The sequence below is a fragment of the Mustela putorius genome, unplaced genomic scaffold (assembly GCF_011764305.1).
Source record: "Mustela putorius furo isolate JIRA1106 unplaced genomic scaffold, ASM1176430v1.1 tig00537227_pilon_pilon_pilon, whole genome shotgun sequence".
Classification (NCBI taxonomy): Eukaryota; Metazoa; Chordata; class Mammalia; order Carnivora; family Mustelidae; genus Mustela; species Mustela putorius.
The window spans coordinates 3,875,171-3,893,307 of record NW_025422368.1 but is presented as its reverse complement, the minus strand read 5'-3'; the positions used below and the strand labels follow the sequence as shown (position 1 = coordinate 3,893,307).

The 18,137-nt window shown below is 45.0% G+C and overlaps 1 protein-coding gene across 3 annotated transcripts in view; it reads left to right on the top strand.

Annotated features, from left to right (window-relative positions):
• The first annotated feature begins 3,927 nt into the window (after nucleotides 1-3,927).
• Nucleotides 3,928-18,137, top strand: part of ACVR1B (activin A receptor type 1B) — a 35,980-nt gene continuing 21,770 nt past the window's right edge. Inside the window, exons 1-2 of one of the 3 annotated variants that reach the window (XM_045073435.1) lie at nucleotides 3,964-4,094; nucleotides 5,355-5,503. Coding sequence is in view for 2 of the 3 variants with exons in the window: in XM_045073436.1 (XP_044929371.1) it covers nucleotides 4,004-4,094 (91 nt within the window). In the remaining variant the exon portion in view is untranslated. Of the gene's footprint in view, nucleotides 4,095-5,354; nucleotides 5,504-18,137 lie in introns of all 3 variants that reach the window. The other 2 variants (XM_045073436.1, XM_045073434.1) reach the window with 2 other exon arrangements.

Here is an 18,137-nt window from a genome sequence, read left to right as displayed (position 1 = left end):
TCTGCCCTCTTCAGCTTGTCCCTGAAGAGTTGAGACATCCATATCTCTTGAGTGCCCCTACTGAGCCTTTACCGGTGTGTGTTACAGCGTAAACACATGTTGTTGCCTTTTTTTTTTTTTTTTAAGAGGAGGGAGGTTGGGGAGGACATAAGGCAGAAGGAGAGAGAGAATCGTAAGCAGGTTCCATGCTCAGTGCAGGGCCTGATGCAGGGCTCAATCTCAGAACTCTGAGATCATGACCTGAGCTGAAAACAAGAGTCAGCAGCTTCACCAGTGGAGCCACTCAGGCATCCCTGTTGTTGCCTTTTTAAAAAACGCTTGCCTCTATTATTGTAGGTTCCATGAGGGCAAAGACCATGACTTATCTCTCTTTTACATGGTGCACCCGGTATACCATAGGTGCTCCCTGCATGCTTGTAGAACGGGTGAATGAAGATGAGCTATTCCCTTCTTGAGATTAATAAGTCTGCTGCTCATCAAGGTGAACTGAGCCAGATCCCCTAAGATGGCAATGTCTTGGTGCACTGTGACTAAGATGGCAGCCATAACACTGGACAGTCTAGTCATTGGAGCCCGGGGAGTAAGCTCTGGGGAATCCCATGACAAAGGGGAAGAACAAGGCAAAGAGGAAGTTTGTAGACTGTGATATGGGTCCAGTCCTAAAATTAAGGAGCTTAACAGAAATGGACACTTTGAGAAGTGTCCAATGGACACAGAGAAGCTGTGGGCAGGACACAAGTAGACTGAGTGCCCTAGGGCTCGGCTCAGGACCTAAAAGGGAAGGTAGGCACATTACATAGGAAAGCCCTGATTTGAGGGGATGCACCAAACCCTCAGGAATAGGGTGTGAGGATATAACTAACCCCTCCCACAACCCATCCAGTCTAATGTCCACACCTTCAGCTGGCTCTCGGAGACCAATCCCTGGGAATGCATGAGATGCTATGATGCTGAAGGAGCACAGGACCAGCGGGCTGTTCCTTCAACACTTAATTATACATGGGCTAGGGCAACTTGCTCACCTTCTTTGGGTCTCAACTGCCTCCCCTATAAATTGCACACACACCGACATGTCTCAACCACTTCACAGGATTGCGGTAAAGGTCAAATCGTCATATCGTAATAGCTATTCTTTTTATATCACTTCCTATGTGTCAGAGGCTATGCTAACTGCTTTACCTATGATATCCTTGCAACATCTCTATGAGATAGAACTATTTTTTTAAAAAAGATTTATTTATTTGAGAGAGAGGGAGAGAGCACAAGGAGAGGGGCAGAGGGAAAGAACTTCAAGCAGACTCCCTGCCGAATGCAGAGCCTGACATAGGGCTCGACCTCATGACCCTGAGATCATGACCTGAGCTGAAATCAAGAGTTGAACACTTAACCCCCTGAGCCACCCAGGTGCCCTGAGATAGAACTATTATCAACTCTGTTTTGCAGATGAGTGAATCGAGGCTTAGGGAGGCAAAATACCTTGCCCAAAGTCAAATGCTATCAAGTGAGACAGTGGAGCTGGGTTTGGGGTTGTCACCCCAGTGTTCTGTTTCCCAGGCTGTATATTCAGGTACACAGCTGACCTTGCAGTCGAGGAATAAAGCAACCACAGGGATTGGTGAATGTAACTGAATTGAATAGTGTCTTCCCTGAATTCAGGTCCACCCATAACCTATAAATGTGATCTTATTTAGAAACAGGATCTTTGCAGATATAATCAAATTAAAATTACTTGAGCTCATAGTGGATTGGGGTTGGCCCTGATTCAGTGACTTGTGTCTTTATAGGAAGAGAGAAATTTGGACAGAGAGATACATGGAGAAAAGATGGCCACGTGAAGATGGAGGCAGAGAATGAAATTATGCTTCCGCAAGATAGGCAACACCAAGGATTCTGGGAACCATCAGAAGCCAGAAGAGACAAGGAAGGATTCTTCCCCAGAGGCTTGAGAGAGAGAGAGCATGGGCCTGCTGACACCCTGGTTTCAGATTTCTAGCCTCCAGAACTGTGAGAGAATAAATTTCTGTTATTTTAAGCCAAGCAGTGTGTGGAACTTTGTTAAGGCAGCTCTAGGAAACTAAGACAGTAACCCAGCACTGTGCATATCACAGCTGGGCACCGTAAGAATGGGTGGGGCAAAGTTTGAGAGACCAGTTAGATGGACTCGGGGGGTGACCATTTTGGGGTGATGAGGGAGAGCAGTATAAAAATAAGGGGTTTACTCATGCAGCTACTGACCAGCTCATAGACTGCATCTCTGCGTGACTTTGCACCTGTGTGTTTGTGTGTGAGTTGTCTGAGGAGTGTGGCTGCAGTCATGTTTTTTTTTCTGGATGAGAGGATGGGTGTTCTTCAGATTTGTAACAACTTAGAGGATGAGGGTTCCATTTGGGAAATGTTGCTCCCCACCTCTGGTCATCCTCTCCACCCCTAGATCTTGGATGATGATGCACTGTACTTAGAGAGGTTAAAGAAACTTGCCCAGGCATTCATACCAGTTAGTAAGAAAGGGAAAATTCAGATCCAGAGCTCTGGTTCTAAAGACTCTGACCTCCTCAAGATCTAAAACTGTTTCTCAAGCTAAAGAAAGCAAACTCTTTTCAAAAAGATATGGGCAATTGATTCAGTTAAACTTTTTTATTTTATTTGTTTTTAAAGATTTTATTTATTTATTTGGCAGACAGAGATCACAAGTAGGCAGAGAGGCAGGCAGAGAAAGGAGGGGAAGCAGGCTCCCTGCTGAGCAGAGGGCCTAATGTGGGGCTCTATCTCAGGACCCTGGAATCATGACCTGAGCCGAAGTCAGAGGCTTAGCCCACTGAACCACCCAGGCGCCCCCAGTTAGCCTTCTTTAAGTACTTTTTTCTAAATTTGAAAGTAATACTTGTTCATCTGTAAAATATTTAGAAAACATTGAAGTGTTTCAAGGAAAAGTAAAAAAAAAAAAAAAAAAAAAATCCTGGCAATAACTACTGATAATATTGGGTAATTCCTTTCCAGTCTTTTCCCCATACAGTTATATATTATCAACAAAATTAGAATAATACTGTAAATAGTTTGGTATTTTGCTTGCTCATTTAACATTATCTCACAAACATCTCACCTTATTGGTTTTTATACATTTAATTTTTAATTACTAAATAATGCTCCATCCCATGGATGGGCCATCATTTATTTGTCTTCTATTACTGCCTCCTTAAGGGTCCAGCTTTTTTATGATGATAAACATGCAGCTGTTAACATTTTTCATACATATTGGTCCTCATCTCTATTATTTCTTGGAAGACAGACAAGGAATAATACCAGCCCATGGGTATGGATATTTTAAGGCATTTGATATATAATGTCAAACTGTTTACCGAAAGGTAAACAGCAGAATGGGAGTGCCTCCCGCAGCACCCTCCCCAAGACTGAGCGCTAGCATTAAAAACCTGACTCTGTTCTGCAAAGGGGCACCCCAGGATGTGATCACACAGGTTGCCGCAGGCTGCCGCGCGGGACAGGGAGGCGGGTTGCGAGGACCCCGGCAGGACGTGAGACGTGATGGGGGCTTGAGGCGAAGCAGTGGGGATGGAGGGAACAGAAACACACGCACGCGACCCGTATGGCATTCGATGCGGAGGAGGGGGGTGGGTGCTGATAACTGTGCGCAGGGCGAGGTGCAGGCCAGGGTGGGGGCCGCGTGTCAGACCCGGGCCTCTCAGCGGAGCGCTCGGCACCCACCCGTGAGGTGGCCGAGGCTCGAGCCCCTCCCACCCCTTTAACAGAGACACTCCCCTTTAAGGCGGGCGCCCGCGCGCACCCGGCCCCGCCCTTCGGGGACGCGCGCGGCGGCCGCGGCGCCGGCTCGGCCGGGAGCGCACGTGCCGGCGCCGGGCGGAGGAGAGGGAGGCGGGAGCGGGGCTGAGGGAGGAGGGGAGGCGCCGGGGGCGCGCGCGCGCGCGCTGGGCGCTGCTGGGCTGCGGCGGCGGCGGCGGCGGCGGCGGCGGCGGCGGTGGTGGTTACTATGGCGGAGTCGGCCAGAGCCTCCTCCTTCTTCCCCCTTGTCGTCCTCCTGCTTGCCGGCAGCGGCGGGTCCGGGCCCCGGGGGATCCAGGGTGAGTCCCGGGCCGGGGGGCGGAGGCCGGGATGGAGAGAGCCGGGCGAGGGCGAGGCCTCGAGCCGCGGCCCCTGGCTACAGCGCGCCCCCTCCCCACGCGCACAATATGGCCGGGTGGGGGGCGCGGAGGAGTCGGGGTGACCCGCGGTCGGCGTCCCCAGACCTCCGAGGTGCGGCTGCCCCGCCGGGACCGAGCTCACGCGGGGCCCCTGGGGACCCGAGCCGTCTTCCAGGCGGAACTGGATTCGGGGAGCTCTCAGGATCACACTCCCAGCACCCCCTTGTTCCATAGTGGGGAGTGCGGGCTCCCTTCCCTGAGATTCGGAGGTCCGTGCTTCTGCCATTCAGCATGTCCAGGGGTGGGGGTCTTCATACCCTCCCTCCAGATGCTCTTGAAGGGTGCCTTTTCTCCCGCCAAGATTGAGGGGTTCAGGCGATGGGTGTTTGCTTCTCTGAGGTATCCTGATGTTGCGAGCCCTTGCGCACCTCAGGTGACAGGGGAAGGGGTCTCTAACCTTTCCTTCAGGACCTGCATTTGGGGTGTCTCTTTCCTTCCCTCTGCTTCCTCCCTAATGTTCTGGGAAAGGGAGTCACATTTCCCCTTCGCGCAGCCCCTTTGAGTTCAATGGGGCAGAACCCCCCCCCCACATACACATGCCCTGTGGAAGCTATTTGGAGGAAGCGAGACCCACAGGCCCCTAAACGTTTTTGGAGCTTGGCTTTGGAATCTCTCTAACCCTAGGAAACCTGGTTCCAGAACGGTTAATCTGCATCTAGGTGTATTTGCTTTCCACCTCGCTTCCCCCACCCCACCCCAGGGGGCCCATTCAGTTAATCACTTTGTGGCTGCCTTTCAGGTGAAATCCTAGAACCTCCCTCCAACCCCCAAGATTATTTAAAGATCCCACCACTGGACCCACTTCCCGGCCCTTGGTCAGTACTTATTTACCTTCCCACACGATCCCTTTTTCCAGCCCTGCCCCCCACGCACTCCCCCACCCTCACACACCCCTTACCTTCCAGCCCCCACAGCCTTCTGCTCCCTGACACCACCCCCACCCTTCTCACTATAGAGGTGGGTACCTCTCTGTGGGACACTCGACTGGGTGTGTTGTTTATGAGGTTTTGGGGGCTAAGAAGAGCACATGAAACCCTAAAATATTTAATTTAATAGTCTCCTCTGAAATGTGTCTTGGCATTGGGGGAGAAGATGAAGGTTATATTTGGCAGTTATATTGAAGTGATTATTGACCCACAGATGGATCTGGGAGAGACGATCAGGATTGTATTCGCTCCCGATGTACAAAGCCTGGGCTTTGACTTCTCAGCAGCCCCTAACCTTCCAGCTATGGGAGATCAAGTGTGTGTTCTGTGGCTCTCCTCTCCACTAAAAATAATGATTCTCAGGTGGGTTCAGGCTTCTTTAATAAACCAGACAAACAAGAAAAGACATCATCCTACTTTGGAGTCTCAAAAACAAGTTCATTATCTCTAGCTTTGATATTTGTTCCCAGTGGTGTAGCCTGTGCAGTGGGGTCTTTGTTCACTGGCTAATGCTTCTGTTAAGCACCTCGTATGTGTTCCTGGGTCTTGCTGCTCTGTGCATGGGTAATATGCCGGTGGGTCTGATAAACATGGTGAAGGTCTACGAACAGGGACTGACAGTTGGGGTAAGATCATGCTTTTCGTGAATAATGTCTGCTGGGCCTTATTATGGGCCATGTTTTTGGAATGTGTAACATAATGTTATTTCTCTAGTAGGATAGTAAATAAGGAGACTCAGCCATCAGGTTTGTCATTTTCTATGTGTCTGAATAAATCTTTACATTCTTTCCTTAGGATTTTTTATACTGTCCCAATATAGTTAGGTTTTTTAACAGCGATTTCCCTGTTGATTGGGTGTAGTGTCTGGGGTTTTTCTTGTGGTGAGCCTAGTTAAGAATGTTTAATTGGTAATCCAGCTGGTTCTGAATAGGGCAGAGTTCATTTTTTGTAACCTTCCTAAAATGGGTGTTTGTTAGGGTGAGGATGGGTGGGCATAATAGGGAGTTAGTTTCTTTTTTTGGTAAATTGGAAATTAGGTTGTGTGTCCAGCAAACATTCTCGAAGGCCTTTAAACTTCTTGGCCAGACGCTACAGTTTTTTCCGGGACACATGTAGTTGCCAATAGTGCATGCTACAGAGACCACTGTTGCAAAAGGCTTAAAGTCAAACGTCAGTTCTGGGAAAATAGAGGCTGTGGGATTAACAAGAAGTTGATTGCTTTCCTCCCCTGAGCTTCCTCTCTGTACTCCTCTAGGTGAGCTGAAGGAATGAATGAGCCAGGCAGCTCTGATAGCTGGTACTTGGGCATGACATGAGGGCAGCAAGGGATAGGTGTTCCTATTAGTGCATTAGCTGCAGCTTAGTAAAAGGCCAGTGACAAGAAGAATGAGTGCCATGTTAGAGGCAGCATCCATTTGATAAATATAACTGGTTTTAAGGTCTCACTTTGGGATTTTCACATCAGTATTTAAAAATGTAAAGTTGCATTAGTTAGTAGTGGGAGAACATGGCATAAATTTCTTAAGACAAAAGGAATGAGGGAGACGTTTGAGGTTCTGAAAGGAACATTTTGGATTTCTGTGAACAGACTTAAAAATATAATTTTAGGCCAAGTCTTATAATTTTGTTGAGTGGACATGGATTTGAAGTACAGTAAAAGTGAACTCTTGTAGAGAGAAAGAGAATCTCTGGTTGATTTTGTTAAAAGAGTTCCCGGAACAAATGTGATTAAAACATAATAAAATGGCTACTCTGGTTAAAGGTTGGAGCCAGATGGAAGGAGGAAGCCAGATCTCAGCCCCAGAACTTTGCTCCCTTAACAGGTTGTCCTTGAACAAGTCACTTGCTTAACCTTTCTGTGACTGCCTCAGTTTTCCCTCTGTACAGTAAGGAAATAGCCTGTGCAGTTCTTACTGGGACATTTGTGAGACTAACTTACTGATAGCCAGTTGGCTGGGAGGTATTTTTAGACACAGTTTCTGACTTCAGGGAACAAGCAATGTTGGGTTACTTTTTATCTTATGGAGTGGAATAACATACTCTTGGGATTGATAGAAGCACCACAGGCCACAGTGTGGTTAATTTCTTCTGATTTGTGCATTTTTTTGTAGACCGTTTCAGATTTCCTCAAGTTAATTTCTGTCTTTTGACAGGCTCTTACATCGTAGACCGGGCAGCGTACCTGTGCTAATCAAAGACAGTCTGGAGGGAGTGACCTGCTTTAGGTTTTATTGGTTTGGCAACGTTTTAATTCTTACGCAACTCTGAGTATGTTTATGGCACTATGTAAATGTTACATAAGAACATGGAGGCTGAGAGGTGGCTGGAATGGTGCCTGTGAACACAGGAAGGTTAGACTGAGGACTTCATCCGAAAGGACCTTGGGAATCTGCAATCAGCACAGGAAGAAACTGCACTTCATTTTCCTCTAAAAACCTTTTTAGATGATTGTGTCTTTCAGGTGGACTGCCGTGTTATAAATAGGTTTATTCTCCACCGGTGAGCTAATTGTAACCTTGCTACCAAAATATGAATCAGTAAGCGAGGAGCCGAGGAGCCGTGTTGCTGCTTTCGGCATGTCCTGTCGAAGTTGCTTGTTGCATTTTGGAACAGGAGTTGAATTGCGTTGCAGTCTGCTCTCATAATAACTCAGGAGTAAAGGGTGTTGAGGTGGAATGGAATTCTCAGTTCATGGTGCTTTAAATCTTCTTTATTTTTGAAGGTTAAAGAATACCAAAGTGGCTCTTTTGTTTTAATTTCGAAATCCTTATTGTTTACTGTTCAATTTTTGCTCGGGGCAGCGGTAAACATTAATTCTGGAATCCCGCCTCTTTGTCTTGAATTCTTGTGTTATTTGTCTGTTACAGTAGGAGTTGATGTAAGAGGGTCTTATCTCATTTTCCTCTCTGTGTTTATGAAAAGGAAATTCTAGAGTACTCTTTCTCATCCATCCCTCTGACGCTGGAAGTGCTGCTGGCATCCGTAGCCCATCAGTTCTGCCCGGACTGGGAATGCTGAAGCCTTTGAAGGAATGGGCTCCTCAGACCCGCAGTCTGATCTGCATTTCTCCCCCTCGGTAGATGCCGCCTCTCGTGACCAGGTTCAGATACCTACCTACGTGCTCCAGGCTTTTGCTCTCAGTGTCTCTTGCACACGTGGCTTAACCTGAGCTTGGGATCCGGAGGTACCATCGCTGCTCCAGCCTAGTCTCTCCCTGCCGGCTTCTCCATCAAGGATAAATGTAACACCAAGCAAAAATACTATTTCAGAGTGTATCTCTCTTTCCCTTCCTCAGTAGAGCTGCCAGCATTTGGTTGAGCCGTGGAGTTTGCGTCCCAGACCATCTGACCTGCTGTCTGGGTTTTGGAGACAGTGCCACCTCAGGCAGCTCTGGGGATCTTTTCAGTTTCTTTCTTCTCTCTCCACTTCATCCTAAGCCTGCATTTGTCTTACTAAATATTTTGATTTTAACATAATGAAAGTAACTGCCCTTCCCTTTAAAGTGTCAGTCACTCCTGATATTTGTAGAATTGCATGTAGGAGATTTCTCTATTCATTAGGTTGGGTATGTGCCTGGAATGATTCTTGGCTTGGGGAAATAACCCTGAGAGAATGAGATGGGCAAAAAATCCCTAAGTCCCTAACTGTCATGGAACTTAGAGTAGCAGTGGCTCAGACTAAAGATAAATAAGTAAACACAATTCTCAGTCTTAAGTGCTCTGGAGAAAATAAAACAGAATGATGTGCTACAGTGTGCTGAGAGCTAAAATTTCACATCTCTCTCATCTTTATTGTTTCATCTGTAAAATGAGGCTAATATAGTCAGGTGTCATTATTCGTGGTACTTATGGTCTATAAAGTTGCCTGGAACACTGGATTAGCAAATACTGAACCACTGCTCCTAGGGGAAAGATGGTGTTAGGTTCCTATGAGCCAGTGGTCACCACCTTTTCATTGACAGATCAGTACCTAACCCTGCCATGTGTGTGTTTCTGGTTAAAGACACCTTATTTAATATATATTGTTTGCTTAATTAACTTTGAACTTAAGGCCAACAGCACTATAGTGCAAGCCTGAATGACACTTACCTGATAACATGTATTTTACTCTGCCAGGCACATCACTGTCTCTTTGAGCTTGGGAATATTGGAGAGCATTTTAGCACTATTCTTAGGGGCCATTTTATTTTGTTTTTGAAGATTTTATTTACTTGACAGAGAGAGAGACAGTAAGAGCGAGTGCAGTGGGAGTGGGAGAGGGGGAAGCAGGCCTCCTGCTGAGCAGGGGGCTGGATGTAGGGCTTGATCCCAGGACCATGACCAGAGCTGAAGGCAGACGCTCAACGCCTGAGCTACCCAGGTGCCCTTCAGGGGCCATTTTGAACAGCAAAATTTCCACCCACCAACAGGAAAGTGTAAAAAAAGTGAGAAGCATCGCACAGAGTATACTATGAAAAGAACATATACTTACAGTATGAAAGCTGAAACAAGAAGGCAGAGCATTGTCCTTTTGTTCACCATCAGCTGGGGACATGTGCATTGGGGACTAACATTTTTTACCACTCTGCACATGTCTGTGAATGACTATGAAAGCACTGAGAGTATTGATTTTGGGGTTACAGATAAACTTTAATGAAAATGGAATCTGTGAAAAATGAGGATCACCTGTATTTTGTTAAAGCCATACAAATCATTGTGGCAGGGATAAAATTATATGGAATTCCAAGGATTCCTGAATCGTTTCACTGAACCAGAATTTGAATATAGAGAGAGGTCCCATTTCTAGCCTGTAAATATAGTTACCTGAAGTAAATATATATAGGTATGTATATATAGTGGTGTTAGTGATCTATAGATGTGTAGTGATCTAAGTAGATATATAGTGATCTAAAGATTCCTTTAACACATATTTATTGAGCACCTACTATGTGCCAGGTACTGTCGTAGGTGCTAGAGATACAACAGTAGGCAAAAGGACATCAAATGTCTTCCTTCGTGAAGCTTACTTTCTGGCAGGTTAAATAGGCAATAAATAAAATATAAAATATAAGGTGATTCTTTCTACCACCATCCACCCTCTGCTCCCTCCCCCCAAGAGTTCCTCCTGCCTTTGGATTATACCACCTTCCTATTATTAAACACCAATCTAGGCATGCCTTGGAGGGATTTTGCAGATGTGATGAAGGTCCCAAATCAATCGGTCTTCAGCTAAGGGGATAGACCTAAGTAGGTAGCTCTTTGAAAGCAGTTTTCACAGCTGATTGCAGAAGAGGAAGTCAGAAATGCTCCAGCTGGTTTGGAAGAAGTAAATATCCGTGTGTGACCTGCCCACGGGGGCCACGTGGCTAGAACTGCGGGCCAGCTCTGAGAACTGAGAGTGGTCCCTGGCTGTCAGCAAGGAGGCAAAAGAGGACCTCAGTCTTCCATCTACAAGGTAGTGGAGTTTGCCAACAACCAGCGAGCTTGAAAGAGGTCCGAGCCTTGGAGGAGAAGGCAGCCCTGGCCAGCACCAGTCACACTGGGCCTGGACTTCTGACCTATAGAAACTGAGATAGTAAATAAGTGGTGTTTTTTAAAGTGAGTGAGTGAGTGTGTGTGTGTGTGTTTGTGTGTGTGTGTGTGTGTGTGTGTGTGTGTTGGCTCAGATGGATATGTGAGGAGAAGGAAAGCAAGAAGGGAACAAACTACCCAAGAGTGTGTGTGTGTGTGTGTGTGTGTGTGTTGGCTCAGATGGATATGTGAGGAGAAGGAAAGCAAGAAGGGAACAAACTACCCAAGAGTGTGTGTGTGTGTGTGTGTGTGTGTGTGTGTGTGTGTTGGCTCAGATGGATATGTGAGGAGAAGGAAAGCAAGAAGGGAACTAACTACCCAAGAGTGTGTGTGTGTGTGTGTGTGTGTGTGTGTGTGTGTGTGTGTTGGCTCAGATGGATATGTGAGGAGAAGGAAAGCAAGAAGGGAACTAACTACCCAAGATAGGCTCAGGGAGACTTGAGACCTGGTACCCAGCCATGCTGTTGATGGACCTTGCATATGAAAAGTCCTTTGACTACATGTGGCCTTCACCTACTGCCAGTTCCCTTTTCCTAGATAGTTGTGAGTGAGTGGAGGAGAGAGATTCTGGGTACTTTGGAGATAAGTTTTTTTTAGGTGGTTACAGTGTTTGAGCGGGGGAATCTGAACTGAAGTGTATCTTTTTTTTATTAAGTAGTTGTGGTGAACCTGCCTTACCCTAGATCTTCATGTGTTGTCCTGGTGTACATTTGTATATTACATTTTATAATTGTGGTCCATAAGATTGAATTGTGTTCATTTCTAACATCCAGGAGCAAGCTGAATGGTGAGAGTGTTACTGAGGAAAGAGTCTGTCCCTGCCCTTAAGAAGTTTACACACGGGACGCCTGGGTGGCTCAGTGGGTTAAAGCCTCTGCCTTTGGCTCAGGTCATGATCTCAGGGTCCTGGGATCGAGCCTCGCATTGGGCTCTCTGCTCAGCAAGGAGTCGGCTCCCCGCGCCCCCCCCACCAACCCCGCCTGCTTCTCTGCCTGCTTATGATCTCTCTCTCTTTCAAATAAATAAATAATCTTTAAAAAAAAAAAAAAAGAAATTTACACACAAATGGACTTTTCTTCTTTTTGTTGAAACAACCACAAGACTAGAAAGAGTTTAGACCCTTCTCATGCAGTGGATGACAATAGTAATAAAGGCATCTAAACACTTACTAAATACTCAGGTATGATGCCAAGGACAGTTATTCTGTGCATCTGCTTTGAGCAGTCTTATCCCCATTTTACAGATGAAGTACTGGGGCACGGTGAGGTTCAGTGGTGGGCTAGACGTCTGTCAGACTCCCAAAGCATGTGCTGTAAATCCTGTACTCTACCATATCCTGTGAGGACTGTGAAAGTAATTTTCTAACCAGCCTCTGTTTCTAGTCTCCCACTTGTTATCCATTGTGTTGCTGGATTTAATGTTGGAGGGTATGCCCTGCGTCTCATGATTCCAGTGCTTTCATGTGGCCTCCAGGATCAACCCCAGACCCCTTAGCCTGGCATTATGTTGCGTCTGGTCTGGTCTTGTCTCTCTTACTATCCTTGTCTCTGGCTGGGACCTTGCATCTGATCATTCACCATGGACCTAATATGCCTTGTGTTTTGCTTGGCCTCAGCCTTGTCTTCTTAGCCAAAGTGACCATCCTCTGTGTGGGACCATCTTTGTCTTCTTGCCTTCCCGTGGTCCATGGTTCCATCCTCTCCGCTCTTCTCTTTGGTCCATCTGCTCCTCCCACTCTCCCAGCCTCTGCCCCCTAAAAGTGGATGCTCAGAACTGGCTTATTCTTTCTATGGCTTTGTCCTGTCCCAGAGCCTTGCACATTTTAAGTACTTAATAAGTTGTTTAATTGAATTCATTCAGTTCTTTTTCATCCTCCCAGCAATATCCCCGGTAAGTAGTTCCAGTTCTGTCCTGCTGTACTTTTAGTCTCTCCTCTATATGGAGTTTTTAATCCTTGTCACTCAAAACGCTACAAACATTTATGAGTTACTTGGAACATGATCAGCTCTCTTCCTACCTCACCGCTTTCATCTTTGTTTTATTCTACCACCTACCCATTTTATTCCAGCCAAATGCACTTGATCTCAGCCTCATTAGTTTTATTCTCAGCCCTGGCTGATTTTTTTTCTCCTTCATTGTCCCAGTTGCCTGAAACCATTCCTATTCCTCTTCTCACTCAAAACTGTGACGTACACTGTCTCTTCTCCACTCATCCTTAGGATGGTAAATAGGTCAGGAAGCAAATATAAAATACCACTCATAAACATCCTCCCCTGTCCTAATGAGCCACAAATATGTCTTTTTTAATACAACAAAGAAAAAGCAGAATGATTTTACATGTTCATTATAAACTGTAAGTAAAGGAGAAATACCAAGTTACTCCTAGATAGTCTGAATATGACTGCTCAGTCCATACACTTAGGTCCTGGGAACACTGGGCACCCTCTGTAGTAAGGCACCACTCATTCCAGTTTTACCTTGACATTCTCCTGGGCAGCAGGTGGGCCCTTGCTAAGATATTCAGGTATTTACAGTCAGCCATAAATTAAGTTGCAATGACAGGTCTCCTTAGCATAAACATCAAACGTCTCTTTTGAGTGAGAACAAAGCTTTCATTCTCTAGACCTGAGGCTTAAGGGTGAACTTGTTTAAACAGCTCTCTGGGGTTGGGTTTGTCTCCAAGTAGAATGTCAGAAAGGCAGTTGGTAGAATAGATAGTGTGGAGCTGGTTTTTCAAACACCTTTCTCTTATGCAAACCCCATTCCGAGACCTTTTCCCAGATTGGAATTAAATACCAAGCTTATCAAGTGTCTTATTGTTAAGTCTCTGGGTTTTTTCCCTCCTCATACAAACAGCTTCCTTTATTAAGTCACTTACATGTTTTTCATAAGTGTGTTTTACCAGTACATTCTTTGGTTTTTTAGGTACCACCCAACTACACATGTAAAACTTGACTTTATTTTGGCTTTTGGATACTTGAGAGGTTTGGTTTGGTTTGGTTTTAATGTGTTTTTAAAATATTAAATAAAATAAAATCTAATTTTGATGATTGTGAAGGGTGAAAATGTAACTTGGGTCTTTTTTTTTTTAACCAACCAGTAGCATCTGATTGCTTTACTTCAACATTACGTGATGTTTCTACTTAGGTTAGAGGTTTGGCTCCTGGCACATTGTCAGTTTCCAGTTACTGTCCCCCCTCACCCCTATCAGGGGAACCAAACATGACCTCTGTTTTGTAACAGTTTAGTGGCAGATACCTACCATTTTTTTTTTTTTTAAGATTTTATGTATGTATTTACTTAACAGAGATCACGGGTAGGCAGAGAGGCAGGCGGGGGTGGGGGGGGGCAGCAGGATCCCTGCTGAGCAGAGAGCCCGATGTGGGGCTCGATCCCAGGACCCTGGGATCATGACCTGAGCTGAAGGCAGAGGCTTTTAACCCACTGAGCCATCCAGGCGCCCTGACACATCCCATTTTTTAACCTGATTCAGGATTTTCCTAAACATTTTGGTAACTGTCTAGATCAGTAGTTACCTTTTTTCTTTGTCTTTTTAAAGCAGTGCAACTCTTTAAAGAATACAAAAGTAGAGTGGCGCCTAGGTGGCTTAGTCAGTTGAGCATCTGCTTTCAGCTCGGGTCATGATCCCAGAGTCCAGGGATCGAGCCCCACTTCGGGCTTAACAGGGAGCCTGCTTCTCCTTCTCCTCCCTGCTAGTGATCTCTCTCTCAAATAAATAAATTAAAATCTTAAAAAAAAAAAAGAATAAACAATAGAAATATATGTATAGCAGATAAAAGCCACTCTGGCAGAGCCCCCTTCCCTCTCCAGTTACTAGGCTGAGATGTATTAAACCCAGTGCTATCTACCAGGCACTGTGCTAGACACCAGTGAGAAAATGGCGAAGCAGCACAGGGCAGTGGCTCCCCCCTTATAGAGCTTAAAGATTCCTGGACATCTTGGAGAGCACGGGGATTCAGGAAGAATACAGTCTAAAGAACGCTAGACCTCCAGGGTTCCCCCCCATTTATGTATGTATTTATGTAATCTCTGCACCCAACCTGGGGCTCAGACTTATGACCCCGAGATCAAGAGTCATGTGCTAGACCAACTGAGCCAGGCATCCAGAGGGTTTTTTTTTCCCCCTATGCATGTGTGAGGTGTTTAGATGTTTTTGTTTCATAATTGGTATTATATTATACATACTGTTTTTGAAAGGTGTGGTATTTTTAATATTGTGGTACAACACAGATAACAGAAAATTTACCATTTTAGCCATTTTAAAATGAACAGTTAGTGGTGTTAAATACCTTCATAATGTTATCACCACTGTCTGGTTCTAGAACTTTTTCTTTACCCCAGAAGAAACCTGGTAACCTGTTAAGCAGTAACTTCCCATCCTCCCTCCCACTCTACTACCCAGCTCCTGACAACCACTAATGTGTTTTCTGGATATTTAATATAAATGGAATCATACAGTATGTGGCTGCTTTCACTTACACAGTGTTTTTAGGGGCACCTGGGTGGCTCAGTCATTAAGCGTCTACCTTTGGCTCAGCTCATGATTCCAGGGTCCTGGGACCCAGCTCCTCATCAGGCTCCCTGCTTGGCGGGAAGTCAGCTTCTCCCTCTCCCACTTGCCCTGCTTGTGTTCCCTTCTCACTGTGTCTCTGTCAAATAAGTAAAATCTTAAAAAAAAAAAAAAAGGTCATGTTTTCAAAGTTCATTCATATTGTAGTGTATATCAATAGTTTATTCATTTTTATGGCCAAATAATACTCCATTGTATGAATATACCACATTTTGTTTTTCCATTCATTATTTGGTAGACATTTGGTTTGTTTCTACCTTTTGACTATATAAATAGTACTATTATGAACATTCATGTACAAGTTTTTGTTTGAACACTTGTTTTCAGTCTTTTGAATGTATACCTAAAGTGGAATTGTTGGGTAATACGGTAATTCAACATTCAGTTTATGGGGGATCCATCAACTATGTTTTGCAGCAGCGAAACATTTTATGATCAGTGGTATACTGGCAATGTATGAGGGTTCCTGTTTTCCAAGTCTTCACTAACGCTGGGTATTTTTCTTTTTCTTAAGAACTTCCTAGTGGGTGTGAGTGGTGTCTCATTGTGGTTTTGATTTGACTCTGCATTTAAAATTCATTTGCATTTGAGATAATGTTGGGCATTTTTTCATGTGCTTGTTGGTCATTTGTGTATCTTTTTTGGAGAAATGTCTGTTCAAGGCCTTTGCCCATTTTTAATTGTTTTGTGTTGTTGAGTTATGAGTTCTTTATGTATTCCGAGTGCTAGGCCATTATTAGATATGTGGCTTGCAGATATTCTCTCCTCTTCTTTGTATTCTCTCATACTGTCCACTGAGGCGTGGGAGGTTTTAATTTTGTTGAAGACCCGCTTATTTTTCTTTTGTCCCTTGTGCTTTTGGTATGCTATCTAAATACCATTGCTAAATCCAAAGTCATAAAGCTTTACCCCTATTTTCTAATTTGAAGTTTTAAAATATAAGTTATAACTTGTATATTTAGACTGTTGATCCGTTGAGTTCACTTTTACATGTGGTGTGAAGTAAGGGTCAACTTCATTCTTTCACATCTGCATATCCAATTGTCTAGGACCGTTTGTTGAAAACTAGGCCTTCCCCCCTGAACAGTCTTGAAATTCTTGTCAAAAATCAGTCAATCAGAAATGTATAGGTTGGTTTATGGACTCATTTCTGTTGCATTGATTTATGTGTCTGTGTTTAATGCCAGTATCTCCCTGTTTTGATTGCTGTAGCTTTGTAGTAAGTTTTGAAATCAGGAAGTGTGAGTCGTCCAACTTTGTTCTTTTTTTTTTCTCCAAGACCATTTTGGCTCTTCGGACTCAGAGTTGAAGTCTTTATTCTATCCTAAGGAAGCTGTAGAGGGTTTGGATAAGGTCCAAGGAAGACTAATTAAAATAATCATGCCTTGTAATAGGCTATTCTTATCAGTTTGGCCTGTCTGATAGAGGCTGTCATCTGGAAGGAGGAGGGCTGAGAGGCAGAAAGTTGTGAAGGGGAAGGGCTGCGCAAGCTGGTTTGGGCAGTTCATTGTGGATACTGCAGACCTAGAAGGTGACCCAGTGAGCTTTGGAAGAGGCAGGTTTAGCATACCTGAACAGGACAGTGCCCCATTCTGGTACAAAATCAGTGAAGCTTTATATCCCCAATGGGCGATTAATGTAAGCTACAAGTCATAAATACTGTAGCTTTAAGATGTTTTAGAACATCTGTGGGTCTTTATCTACCAGGACAGATGTGGATGTTTTGTGGTTTGCCTCTTACCTTCCAAGGTTGGGCCACCACCCTGTGCTGTCCTACACCCAGTCCCCTGGAGATGTGTTCTGGGGCAGAATAGTGGGCTGAGTGGCCAGGAGCCTATGCCTGTATGGTGGCTCTTGTGAATTCCCATGAGCCACACCCTTGCTAAGTGTCCTCCCAGTGGGTCAGAGAGAGAGAGGACCCAGCCCCAGTGCCCTGCCTGTAGTGGGGTTGTCCTTGCTGAGACCTAGCCACCTCAGTGCCTCCATAAAGTGTAGCTAGACAGACGCTGTCCAAGTTGGGACTTGTTGGTCTTCTTCGAAACACAGACTCTCTCATGAATCAATTTTGCATCTTTATCCTACCACAGACCGCCTTCTGATCATATTTTGGAGCCACATTCAAATCCTGCTTAGGTGGTTTGTTTTTAGTTAAGGTTTGACTGACTTGTTAATAACAAAATGCTGTGCTAGTGAGAAATTTGTTCTGGGCCCCTTTTTTTAGTGGGGGGATAGGCTGAGAGAATCCTAAACAGACTCCACACCCCCAGCAGGGAGCCTGACGTGATGCTCCATCCCACAACTCTGAGATGCTCCATCCCACAACTCCGAGATCTTGACTTGAGCCGAAATCAACAGTTGGGCGCTGAAACAACTGAGCCACCAAGGTGCCTCCTCGTTCTGACCACTTTTTTTTTTTTTTTTTTTTAAGATTTTTATTTATTTATTTGACAGAGAGAGAGGGAGAGCAAGCACAGGCAGAGAGAGTGGCAGGCAGAGTCAGAGGGAGAAGCAGGCTCCCTGCCGAGCAAGGAGCCCGATGTGGGACTCGATCCCAAGACGCTGGGATCATGACCTGAGCCGAAGGCAGCTGCTTAACCAACTGAGCCACCCAGGCGTCCCGTTCTGACCACTTTTTAACTTGATTGTGTCTCAAGTGATTTTGTTACTCCTCTGTGATTGGTTTTCCAAATTGTGTTATTTCTACTACATAACTCCTTGGTTGTGGAATACAGAGAGTTTTAGGTATATATATATTGTGTGTGTGTGTGTGTTTGTAGACTGATTTAACCTGATGAGTGACTACGAAGTAGATTATAAAGGGCTATTAGCACTCATTAGTCCAGATTTAACTTTTCAA